This window comes from Lytechinus variegatus, chromosome 3 (assembly GCF_018143015.1).
Source record: "Lytechinus variegatus isolate NC3 chromosome 3, Lvar_3.0, whole genome shotgun sequence".
Classification (NCBI taxonomy): domain Eukaryota; kingdom Metazoa; phylum Echinodermata; class Echinoidea; order Temnopleuroida; family Toxopneustidae; genus Lytechinus; species Lytechinus variegatus.
The window spans coordinates 68,483,934-68,496,199 of NC_054742.1; the positions used below are offsets into that span (position 1 = coordinate 68,483,934).

The 12,266-nt window shown below is 34.7% G+C and overlaps 1 protein-coding gene across 3 annotated transcripts; it reads right to left on the reverse strand.

Annotated features, from left to right (window-relative positions):
• LOC121411769 lies at positions 1–7,820 on the reverse strand. 3 transcript variants are annotated; one of them, XM_041604612.1, is made up of 8 exons: positions 7,026–7,820; positions 6,685–6,749; positions 5,753–5,811; positions 4,932–4,983; positions 4,163–4,307; positions 3,192–3,356; positions 2,501–2,554; positions 1–1,877 (listed from the first exon to the last, which is right to left on the reverse strand). In XM_041604612.1, the coding sequence occupies exons 3-8, from the start codon at positions 5,783–5,785 to the stop codon at positions 1,097–1,099; spliced, it is 1,230 nt and encodes a 409-aa protein (XP_041460546.1). In that variant the 5' UTR covers positions 5,786–5,811; positions 6,685–6,749; positions 7,026–7,820; the 3' UTR covers positions 1–1,096. The 3 variants fall into 3 exon arrangements, with proteins under 3 accessions (XP_041460546.1, XP_041460547.1, XP_041460549.1); XM_041604613.1 differs by lacking the exon at positions 6,685–6,749 and having other exon boundaries at positions 7,026–7,819; XM_041604615.1 differs by lacking the exons at positions 5,753–5,811; positions 6,685–6,749.
• Between the last annotated feature and the right edge of the window lie 4,446 nt (positions 7,821–12,266).

Below are 12,266 nucleotides of genomic sequence, written 5' to 3' on the forward strand. Positions count from 1 at the left end.
AGCACCTGGGTCGAGAGTGGTAAAGTGTGGATTAACGTCTTGCCAAAGGACGCTATATAGACCGCGGTGGGATTCGAACAAACGACCCTCTAGTTACAAGGCGAGAGTTAGAACCACTCCACTACACCGCGGCTCTTCCACAACATATACCATTTGGTGTTATGAGATGACCAGTCAAAGCATTAAACCAGTGTTAATGCTATGGTGTTAGTTCGACACCCATTGGTGTTATTCTGTTTGTTATAATTGACACATGGTATTATATTCAAACCCCACTGTGTAATTTTAACACCCGAGTGTTGTTTTAACTCTGTTTGTCAGTTTAAAGTGTACGGTATATTATGAAGATTAGATGGAAGTTTGTGCGTTTTCTCTAGGTTTTTCTAAAACTTGAGGTCAACACGTTTTTATCAGAGAAAATATTCCCTTTAATCATGATATTATGATATTACCAACTCTGTTTTCATGTAGATTTAGAACAAAGTTGGAACTGACCTCGTAATTAATGGACCTAAAAGTGACCACATTTTCAAAATGTAAGGCTGTAATCCTTGCGAGCACTTAATTCTTACTCGTTAGGTTCAGCCCCTGTATTTATATATTTTTTTATACTTCTTAATTAATGGTCACCCTCGGCTGTTAATCAGTTTTTCTTATATTAAGTATACGCATAATTACAATTGGCAAGATATGAGCAAGGAGAAATGGTCAAAAGTTCAGAAAAAAATTACATAAAGGGTGACCAATAAGATAAAGTATACGCTCTTCGTGACTCTTCCAAGAATAGTTTAAGAACAACTGGTGTGTGGAAGGTCAAGTGCTTTTCTATTTCGTTAGAATCAAGATAATTCTATATTTTCAAACATCGTCAATAAATTTAGGCATAAATATATATTTATAACAAAATATTTCATCTAAAAAGCGTCATGTTAATTTTATCATTTGCCCTGTCATGTTTCAAGCGGCTATTTTAACCAACAGGAGCAATTATCATTAGGCATTCATGCATGGAATGTATATTCACTAACCATATGGATATCTACATTAATTATTCGCAAACTTTTGGAAAGAACGAGGCCATCGGTGTTGTCCTTTGTCACCCAACGTCTGCGGTCCTCTCCGAAACGGAAGCAGCGTTTGACAGAATACCCTTCAAAGATGTCGACCTCGTACCTCGTATCGACGGGGTTTCCTTCAAAGCAGATTCCTTGCTGGCCTTTGCGAGTCCTTTATCTTCTTGTATGGCCGACAGTTTGTCCACCTTACCTAGGTCACTCTTGAATCTCACCATCCTATGGGTGAATCTCCTCGGTGTCCCAAGCAATGTTGGCTGGCCCATATCTTCGAGTTTCTGGATCGCCTCCGACTGGGCTGTTTTCAGGTTGATGATGTCATCACCCGAAGAACACCTTGTTTTGCTCTTGATGACTGTATCCTCCAACAAACGACTCGTCAAGTTCTTGTCCAGCTTGCCGGAAGTGGCGGATTTGATCGCCGGTAGAGGCTTTGGCTGTTGCATCGTCGGTTTGTTCAAGGTTTGCTTCCTTGAGTCGCGATGCTGCAGCGCCACCTTCGCACCCGTCGTCTCTTTCACTCTTGTAACTCTCAGACTAGGACAAGATTGATCACTTGATGATGTCCGACGCTCATCCGTCTTTGTGGATATTTTGGAAGCATCACATCTTATAGGATCATCCTGTAGACAAGGCTTACTCTCAACCAGCCGTAGAGGTTTTAACGGGTTCTTTACTTTGGCGTGACTTCCTAAAAGACGTTGCTTACTTCTGGCATCAGTTTCTTTGTTGTCGACGACGACGACGACGGGTTTGTTGACATTCTCTTTCGCTTTTTGTTTGGACATCGTCCCTACAATTTTCCTGCAAATAATAGATAATTAACTAGCCATTATACGTCTTGTTTTGAAAGAGTTCGTTATAATGGATACATGTACGAGATATTGTGTAAATAAGATAAGCCATTTTTCTTCAACATATTTTTGTCCGCCTATATTCCTCTTGTCCTGTTAATTTCGTTCCTTTCCTTCACCAAAAATTTGAAGAAAGTGATAAACGGAAAGATTCTGATTAGGCCTATATTAATACTTCACGGTTTAGTTACCGAATATAATCGTCTGCGTGAGATATTTTATATCTCAGACAGTGTAGGTAGCAAAATTTCGTCGGGTTTTAATGGGACAATGCACCCTTTTGCGAGAAAGGTAAAAAGGGACACACCCGGTAATAGAGGTGTCGAATGCCCGAATGAACACCCTCCCCCCCATCCGTTATTTTTCAGTGAGGTCGCAGGTGGATGAACATCGGACTCGGACAATAAAAAGCGGATGGACATCTCTTTTTTCTCAACAAAAAGTCGCCCTTCCACCATAACCAAAATATGACGTATTACCTCTACTGAATGAGGGTGTATTTGTATAAACTTCTACATGTTCGAAAATCTACCCCCCCCTTAATCTATGATCTGGATCTGTTCTTGGACTTACTTGACATGAGAGCTGTGACGGAGTGCATACGGAACATGACGAGACTTGACGCTCCTAAAATCCAAAGTTAAACAGAAACAAAAAAAAATCGAACAAAACATTAAGTAAGTCCAAAATGTAATCATGATAATTCGGAAGTAAAAACTATTAATACTTCACTAATGTAACATTTCAACTTATATCAGTCCCTTAAAATCTAAAGGGGTGCGATCTTTAAAAAATGGGCGAGCTGTGTATGGATTCAGGGGATGTAATAAACGATGCCCCTATTCCTCCGAATAACAACCCTAATTGCAATATGAGGGGCCTATATCGTAGGTAAACTCCAGGTAAAAATATTCCGGCAGAGATGAAAGATCGTTTGTATTCAGAGTCAAAACGACCGTGAGTTTATAAAGATTGCTATCACAATGATGTATTTCATACGTATTTCAAGTTAAAATCACTTTCAGTTTTGTGACTGGTTTTAACAACACGAGACATTTTACAACACGGGCCCCTATATCTACCCCCTCCCAAAAAAAATAATAATAATAATTCAAAGTAAATCTATATGATAATGATGAGGATAAAAAAATGCAAATTATTATGTAAGTAATGTTCTTGATGCAAAGTCTTGTAATTGCGTTTTCAAGAATGCCCCGACAAATTACCTTATTCCCTTATATTCATAATCTTATCAATAACATACCCAAGAGGCAAGATGGTCGAGCCTAATTCCAGGTTATCCACTTTCCTTTGCAGTACTCTTTTGATCAGTTCACCCATCGGGACTGGATCAGCACCCTTTACTTGAGAAAACATTCGATCCGAAACAACCCCACCCTCACCAGGGGAATGTGACATCTTAGGTTGCCTGTAAAAAGAAAAGTGTAAAATAGTATAAATAAAACATTATCACTCGAAACAGAGGCGGATCCAGAGGGGGGGGGGTATCCGGCCCGTGCCCCCCCCCCCCTTTAAGAGCCAATATCAACATTTTTTATGTAAATATGCAGTTTTTACCCAACCGTCCCCCCCCCCCTCCTTTGAAAATGAGGACCTTTTTTTTTTCTTGTCAATTTTTTTCGTGGACGAAATGACCTTAAATTTTTGGAGTTTTTTTTTCTTGTCCAATTTTCCCCTGGTGCACCGTGGGAAATCCTGGGTCCGCCCCTGTAAAATAGCATGGATAAAACATCACTTGAAAGAAGGAAAATATATCACTTTAAAGGGCTTGGTACTGCAACATTAAAAACGAGATAATAAAAATACAGCTCATACAGGTATCGTGTAAACTAGAGAAAGGGGTGGGGGATATGTGATTGAAAAAAATCCAAAGCAAATAAAATAATTATTTTGAAAAGCACAATGGGTTACCTTATAACAGAATACCAACATAAAAAACTTTATTTAATCAGATGTTCTGGTTTGAATCATTTGCACAAGAATAAAGATACATTAAAAAAGAAAATCTGCAAAGATTTTGAAAATCGAGAAAGTTCATGCGAGTTCGGTTGTAATTAGACTTATAAGAAGTATGATTATTCGTAATATATCAGACACGTGACTGCATCGATAATCAGTGTGGCTAATTTAATGTTATTTCCATTAAATGAAACTGTTTCTATGGTAACATGCCCATACTTTATACTGAATCATCACGTTTCCATGGTAACTTACCAAGACGTGTAGTTACTACCCAGCAGATCTCCCGGTGTCACGGATATTGATGTTGGTTGGTTCGCCATACCGCCTGATAATTTACCGCTATCGCGGAAAGCGTTTCTTCGCCTGGTTTGGAGTAGTGTTGATGAGGTCCCAGGTCCTTGGAAAAAAAAGTATGATGGAAGCACAAAATGACTCACATTTCATAACGTGTATTGATGATAAAAACTATTTTGATAAAAAATGGTATTCATTTGGGGACATATCCACCTTGTGCTCAAGACGCTACATTATTGTCTATTACTTATTACTGTTAATAAATAAATGAATAGAAAATAAAATGAACATCCACTTAATCAGGGGCGGCGATTTAGGGGGCAGGGGTGACCACCATTATGGTTTTTCAATGAGTAAAAAAAGGAAGAAAAGTTGAAAGTGAAATATTATTTTTTGAAAGACGCAGAAGGGGGAAGAAATACTAATGAAAAAAATGAGGGAAAAGCCTGTTCTTATGTCATTGGTTACAAATTGTTTAATTAGTGTTTTGGGGTAATCTTTCATAAACTTTGAGTGACCACAATATCAATTCCAATCAGATTTGTTTAAAAAAGAGGTGAACAACTACGTAATTCTCGTAAAAAAAATAATAATGGAGTATCATGTACGCGTGTATATACGTGCATGCGTGCGTTTTGTGTGTGTGTGTGGTGGGGGGGGGGGCTTTAATTATTTTACTCATTGAGCCGGGAGAAATGTGATATGTTAAAGCTAAACAGTAACTCACCTTCTCTCCGCTGTCTCATTCGACCCCGAAGCTGCTCCTGAGCCTTGTCACGCTAGAAAAAAAAGAGAAAAATAAGGGCGGATTAAACATTGAAACAATAATATTTTATTGCACTTTCATAAAAAAATAATAGTTTATATGATTAACGACCATATTAAGTGTGTGTTTGATGCTAAATTATATATCAGTCGAATTGTCATTAAAAAACAGTCGATAAACATACTTTACAACCCAACAGGCTATGGCTTCACAATACAAATATGAATAATGCATGTCACAAACTGCATTGCAATTTGATTTATGCATCATACACTATATTCGTGCGCAGAGTGCTCAATATTATGCATGACTGAAAAAATATTGTCTCCCATTTCTCAAATAAGATTTTATAAAAGGCCGCACATTGTGATTTCTAAAAGATAATATGAAATTATATTGCAATTCAATGGAATCTAGTGAAGAACAATTTATATTCTCAATCTATAATTCTACCCTGTAACAACACTGTTTTATTTAAAAAAAAAATTGTACAACGCTATTTTTAGGAACTAAAAATCTAAGTAACAAAGTTTAATTTTCAATAAACAAAGCAATGTTGTTTAAACTGTTAAATAACTAATGTAAAGTCAATAGAGTAAATAGCCTTGTATGAGATTTCAAACAGCATTTTTACGATGTACATAATAAACCATATGAAAAAAACTTTTTAAAAGTACAAAATTGAAACATATTGGGGAACTATAATGAATAGGAAATGTTTCAACATTATTCCATTTGACATGATCGACAGTGCCGCTATCAAAGTAATAAAACTATTTTACCTTGCGTTTTTGTAGCATCGCTGTCGTCGTCATTCTGAATTCGGCATTGAAGTCCTAACCTAATGATTTATGGCAAAGATAGATGGAATATCAACAACAAACGTCTGAAAAGAATATCACTCTTCGACTTTGTTTCTATGTATACGTATCCAATATGAGCTACATGTCTCTGAATTTATATTTTTTTTATATCCAGTAAAGTATAAATTACCACCCCCGTGCAGGTGGTGATGATAATAATGAAAATGACGATGATGATGATGATGATGATGGGGATCATGATGATTATGTTGGTGGTGTTGATGATGACGATGATGATGATGACTACGATGATGATAATGATAATCGATGATGATCTTGATAGTGATGATCATAATGATGATTATGATGACGATGATGATAATGGTAAGGATAATGGTGAAGAAAATGATGATGATGGTGGTGGTGGTGATATTGATGATGATGATGATAATGATGGTGATCGATAATGATGATGATCTTGTTAGTGATGATGATAATGATGATGATGATGATGATGATGATAATGGTGAAGAAAATGATGATGACGATGATGATAATGATGATAATGGTGAAGAAAATGATGATGATGGTGGTGATAATGATGATAATGATGATGATGATGATGATAATGGATGATAATGATGATGATGATGATGATAATGGTGAAGAAAATGATAATGATGGTGGTGGTGATGATGATGATGATGATAATGATGGTGATACCATGATACTATTCAATTCAGAATATGGCGTTACCTTTAGGTCGTCATTTCAATAATTCACACAATGTTATGATTAATGACAAACGAAAAGTTGCTATATATTTCTATGCAAAATTTTCATTATCATCACAGTGTCATTAAGTCAATAATAAATCATCCTTTAATAAAAAAAAAATGTCCACGTCTTACCTTGCCTTTTTTTCGTCAGTTCTATTATAACGATTCTATCGTCGGGATCATCATGGCCATACAATCTTGGTGATTTAATTCAAAAGATAAACGAAGAAAAATAATCAAACACTGCACAAAGTCTCGTACTTTGATCTTCGTTAACTACATGAGAGACTCCAATTGGTGTTGTTTGCATATGTTTTGATATCATTTACCGAGAAAGCGATAATGTTTGCACATTGCAATTATTGGTGCATACATTTCATGCTTCGCTATATGTAAGCATATTTACACAATGAAAATGATACCAAACGGTGTCTTAACAATGTGAAAAAATATACATGTATAAGTATATTTACCTTTATTTCCAGACCAGCTCTTCAATCCGTCTTCCGTCTCCATCACAAACTTATATGGACTGCATGTTTTCCTTAATTCTCGCAAATATATATAAAATATACACTCGCGAAACAACACACCGTCCAATGCTTACATGAACAAATAAAATGGACAGGAGTCTTTGCGACTTAATAAGCCGTAATTAAAGTCAGCTTACATGCGAGTAATGAATAGGGAACAAGAGAATGAGCAAATTATCCCCCATTATCACGTTATTGCGTGAAGAAGAGACGGGCTTGTCGCCATCTTGTCACTTGGAGAAGACAAGGCGACTATCTCGAACAATTCTAAACATCAGTTCAAGTCAACGCTGGATCCATTAAATGATGCATTATAGACGAGCAGGATCCAATATTCCAAACCACGAAAGAGTTATAAAGTCTTCAAAAAGATGTCGTTACAATTGCAACACGCTATCCTGCCTATAATTATCAATCCCCTTCCTGTTCCACGACAATATTCCTCTAAGACTTTATATACGGCTCCGGTATAATTATCGATTTTCAAAAGGGTTGTGGCGACATTATTACCCATTATGTTTGGTGTATCAACCCACTGCCCGAATCGGTCAACCCCCTTGGCTGGCAGAATGGATTTTATTGACCCGATGGTAGACAATCAAACTGTTTATAAATCGTGAAGAAGATCGCATATATCGCGGATTACACCGGTATGTTTGTACCACTGTATGGAGAGGTTTATCGGCAGATGAAGATCTTAGAGAGCAAAGATTGTTGTTATCTTCCATCCACAAGACTGCAGTAAATACATGCACAGTCTCAGTGCTTCATTGATCATCATGCGCTGTAAAAAGCTGTTTAAAATTTCAAGCACGTTGTGTAAACCCGTCACTCTAACAACTACTGTTTAAACTGTTTAAACTTTTTAAACAAGTTGTTTAAAAGTTTAAACAATTACAAGAAGTTTAAACAACTTGTTGTTACAGTGACAGGCTTAAACAAAGTGTTAACTATTCTTATTTTTACTGTGTGCGAGAAGGGTGATTTACTCATTTCATTCTCTAGACACAAGTCTATACTATTGGTTGGCCATTGACTTTTTTAAAAACATAAATCTAAGCAATATCAAAGACACACATAATATTGTTTAAAGAATTAATACTCGAACGGGAACACTTTATTCAGATAATCCGAAGCGATCATCAGCATACGACCAAAGGCGATTGTTCTTGTATATTTGCAAATTTAACTTTTGCAATAGGCCTATCATCGAGGGACTGCTCAGGTGCAGAGTCTACGAAGAGGGGGTGCATCTTGGGCTGAGAGTCCGCCCCCCCCCAAAAAAAAAAAAATCATTTCATTTCATTATTTTTTCCATTTCCAACAATCATTTACATTTACAATAGTTTTGTTACATACATCTTGATATAATTATAATCAATAAAACAAAGAAACTTATTATGTATAATAATCAAGATAACAGGTCGGAAACGGAGGAGGCTGCTAAAAAGCGAAGCTTGTAGGATGCAGCCTCCTATAACATACGTATGAAGAATATAAACAAAACACAAACACAACATGGTAGAAATTTGAACTTAAAACTATCTGAATGAATAGTTTAAAAGAAATAGAAATGAGAGAAAATAGCAAGATCAGTGGTCTCCAGATTCTTGCCCCAACACTCACAGCGAATTTACGGATCAACAGGAAAACGAAAAATATCATATTTCACAGCTCGTAGTGCTGAGTATATATGAAAAATATAATGTATGAGTGATGAAGAGTTAAAAAAAACTAACGAGTATCTTGGAGAAACTTTTTCAACTTAAATTTAAAAGAATTTAGGCTTGGGGAAAATAAGGAGAAAGACATAACGATCTCGTGCAATTTAAATTTAATATACACTCTTAAAATGTTGGGCAACATACTGTCCACTCAACATTTGGTTAAAAAATATATCAAACTCTGCATGAGCAGTTTTCAACCAACAGTCCTATACTGTGTATTTTTTTTTACCCAAAGCACACGCATTATTGGTTTTAAACTACCCAGAATTTGATAATTGTTGTGTGGACCGGTATGTTGCCCAACATTTACGAAATTCTGCATTACAACCTCCCCCCAAAAAAAAAAAAAAAAATGACCCTCATACACTCGTAGAATAGTTGGTTAAAAAATGCGCAACTTTAAACCAACACTGGGCAACATACTGTCCACACAACTATTGCTGCCCAAAATTGGGTAATAAATTTGCTCAATTGGATAATAATTGCCCAGGATATTTACCAACATACATTACCCAACACAGTGGATAGTACTAGTATGTTGCCCAATATTTTTAAAGTGTACCATGTGACTATATGAAGGTGACAGTTTCTCAATATTCAATAAATCTTCACACCTAAGTTAGTCAACTAATCTAGCAACACTAATCATTCAAAATTAATTTCAAAACCGCTTCCTTTAAAAGTTATGATATTTTGTTTGAAAGGGGTCTCATTTATTCATACATTACCCATATTGCACTGATGATGGAATTTCATCTATAGCGATTTGATATCTTTTTTTATTATATTGTTGTTTTACTTCACCAAAATATTCCTCTATTTGATTTATACCGATTACCTGTATTGATTATTCATGTAATAATCAAATGGAGGATTTATGTGCATATTTTGTTTGCAGCCATTATGCAAACGTGTGTTCACATTTACTGTATGTAATTTTTATAGTTATTTATAGTTTTATATATAACATAACTCGGAGATGTGAACGATTCAAAGGACGGAGTTTATTTGGAAATCTAATCCGCCTCAGATTTCATATACCGGTTTCATATTTTAATTATTTTAAATCTAAGCTTGTAAACTTTTTTTTTCTTCAACCAATCAACATCTGATATCATTCCATCATTATTTCAAAATAGTTATATGTGTATTTTATCCACACGAGTTTTGAATTCTTCATAGGGTCTGCCTCGATAAAACATTTGCTTTGTTGTTTTGCGATTTCCCACTTTATGTTGGACCTCCTATCAAAAGCTCTTGCACAATCTTAGCCTTTTTAACTTTCTTGTTATTTGTATTTTGCCATGCATCTTTCTTGTTTTCCCCTTATTTTTTATTTTTGCTATCTTTTTTTATATGTTTAATGCATTTTAATGGACTTGAAGAAATCAATAAATGAATAGAAAAAAAAATCCGGTTTGGATGAATAGAGATGAATTGTTTTGTTTGTTAGGCTTTATTTTGTTAATGTTGCTTTTTGTCACAATATCTCTGATCTGTTTTAATTCAATAAATCGTAAACACTGAAATTTTACCTTGATTTTGACTTCATGATTTAATAACAAAAACATACCAAAATATATATTTAAAAGATGAAATTGAACTTGACCTGTGCTAAATTAATTTGATTTGACTTAGACGGTGACTGGATATCTGGCTTTTTCCAAGAATTTATAAATCATTTATTTATGCCATTTCTTACGGACGAATGAATAAAGCACTGATTATTGAGTTGATACGAAGTACGCAAGCTATATGCACTATTTGTTTATGTCAACATCATGTCAATGTTTTTTAAGGTATATAGTTTGAAGCAGAATTACTGTAGCACAGCATAAAATAAACGTTTCGAAATATATCAGTGCAAATAATACGCAGGTGTGATGATTGCCAGGAAGGATAAGGCAATGATGGCAGAATAATGAAATAGTTTACAAATCATCTTCTTCGCCTTGATCGATGCATAGAGCTATTACAGAATAGCCCTATGATTGATGTAAATCGACCAATGAATGATGCAATCACACACTTATAGTTTCTTCTCTGTCCACATCTGAGAGCTGTATTATTGATAGTCATTGACTTGTTGTGCAATAAGAATTACGCATTAAAGTCGTGAGCGCCCTCTTGAGAAAGAATACAGCTAGCATGAAAGTTTGTTGTAGCATACAATGAATAAAAAAAGTAGATTTTGCAGAACTGAATTGAAATGCGGAACTTTAAACCAACACTGTACTGTCCACACAACTATTGCTGCCCAATATTGGGTAATAATAAATTTGCTCAATTGGATAATAATTGCCCAGGATATTTACCAACATACATTACCCAACACAGTGGATAGTACTAGTATGTTGCCCAATATTTTTAACAGTGTACCATGTGACTATATGAAGGTGACAGTTTCTCAATATTCAATAAATCTTCACACCTAAGTTAGTCAACTAATCTAGCAACACTAATCATTCAAAATTAATTTCAAAACCGCTTCCTTTAAAAGTTATGATATTTTGTTTGAAAGGGGTCTCATTTATTCATACATTACCCATATTGCACTGATGATGGAATTTCATCTATAGCGATTTGATATCTTTTTTTATTATATTGTTGTTTTACTTCACCAAAATATTCCTCTATTTGATTTATACCGATTACCTGTATTGATTATTCATGTAATAATCAAATGGAGGATTTGATTTGTGCATATTTTGTTTGCAGCCATTATGTAAACGTGTGTTCACATTTACTGTATGTAATTTTTATAGTTATTTATAGTTTTATATATAACATAACTCGGAGATGTGAACGATTCAAAGGACGGAGTTTATTTGGAAATCTAATCCGCCTCAGATTTCATATACCGGTTTCATATTTTAATTATTTTAAATCTAAGCTTGTAAACCTTTTTTTTCTTCAACCAATCAACATCTTATATCATTCCATCATTATTTCAAAATAGTTATATGTGTATTTTATCCACACGAGTTTTGAATTCTTCATAGGGTCTGCCTCGATAAAACATTTGCTTTGTTGTTTTGCGATTTCCCACTTTATGTTGGACCCCTATCAAAAGCTCTTGCACAATCTTAGCCTTTTTTAACTTTCTTGTTATTTGTATTTTGCCATGCATCTTTCTTGTTTTCCTTTTTATTTTTTATTTTTGCTATTTTTTTATATGTTTAATGCATTTTAATGGACTTGAAGAAATCAATAAATGAATAGAAAAAAAAATCCGGTTTGGATGAATAGAGATGAACTGTCATTGTTAGGCTTTATTTTGTTAATGTTGCTTTTTGTCACAATATCTCTGATCTGTTTTAATGTAATAAATTGAAATTTTACCTTGATTTTGACTTCATAATTTAATAACAAAAACATACCAAATATATATTTAAAAGATGAAATTGAACTTGACCTGTGCTAAATTAATTTGATTTGACTCAGACGGTGACTG

What these genes read in the sequence shown, in the direction of transcription:
- LOC121411769 (XM_041604612.1), bottom strand. Translation starts at nt 5,785, where the DNA reads ATGACGACGACAGCGATGCTACAAAAACGCAAG. An exon ending in GGTAGTAACTACACGTCTTG is followed by an intron (nt 3,357 to 4,162) that starts GTAAGTTACCAT and finishes TTCTTTTTACAG; the next exon opens with GCAACCTAAGATGTCACATT. An exon ending in CGTCACAGCTCTCATGTCAA is followed by an intron (nt 1,878 to 2,500) that starts GTAAGTCCAAGA and finishes TATTATTTGCAG; the next exon opens with GAAAATTGTAGGGACGATGT.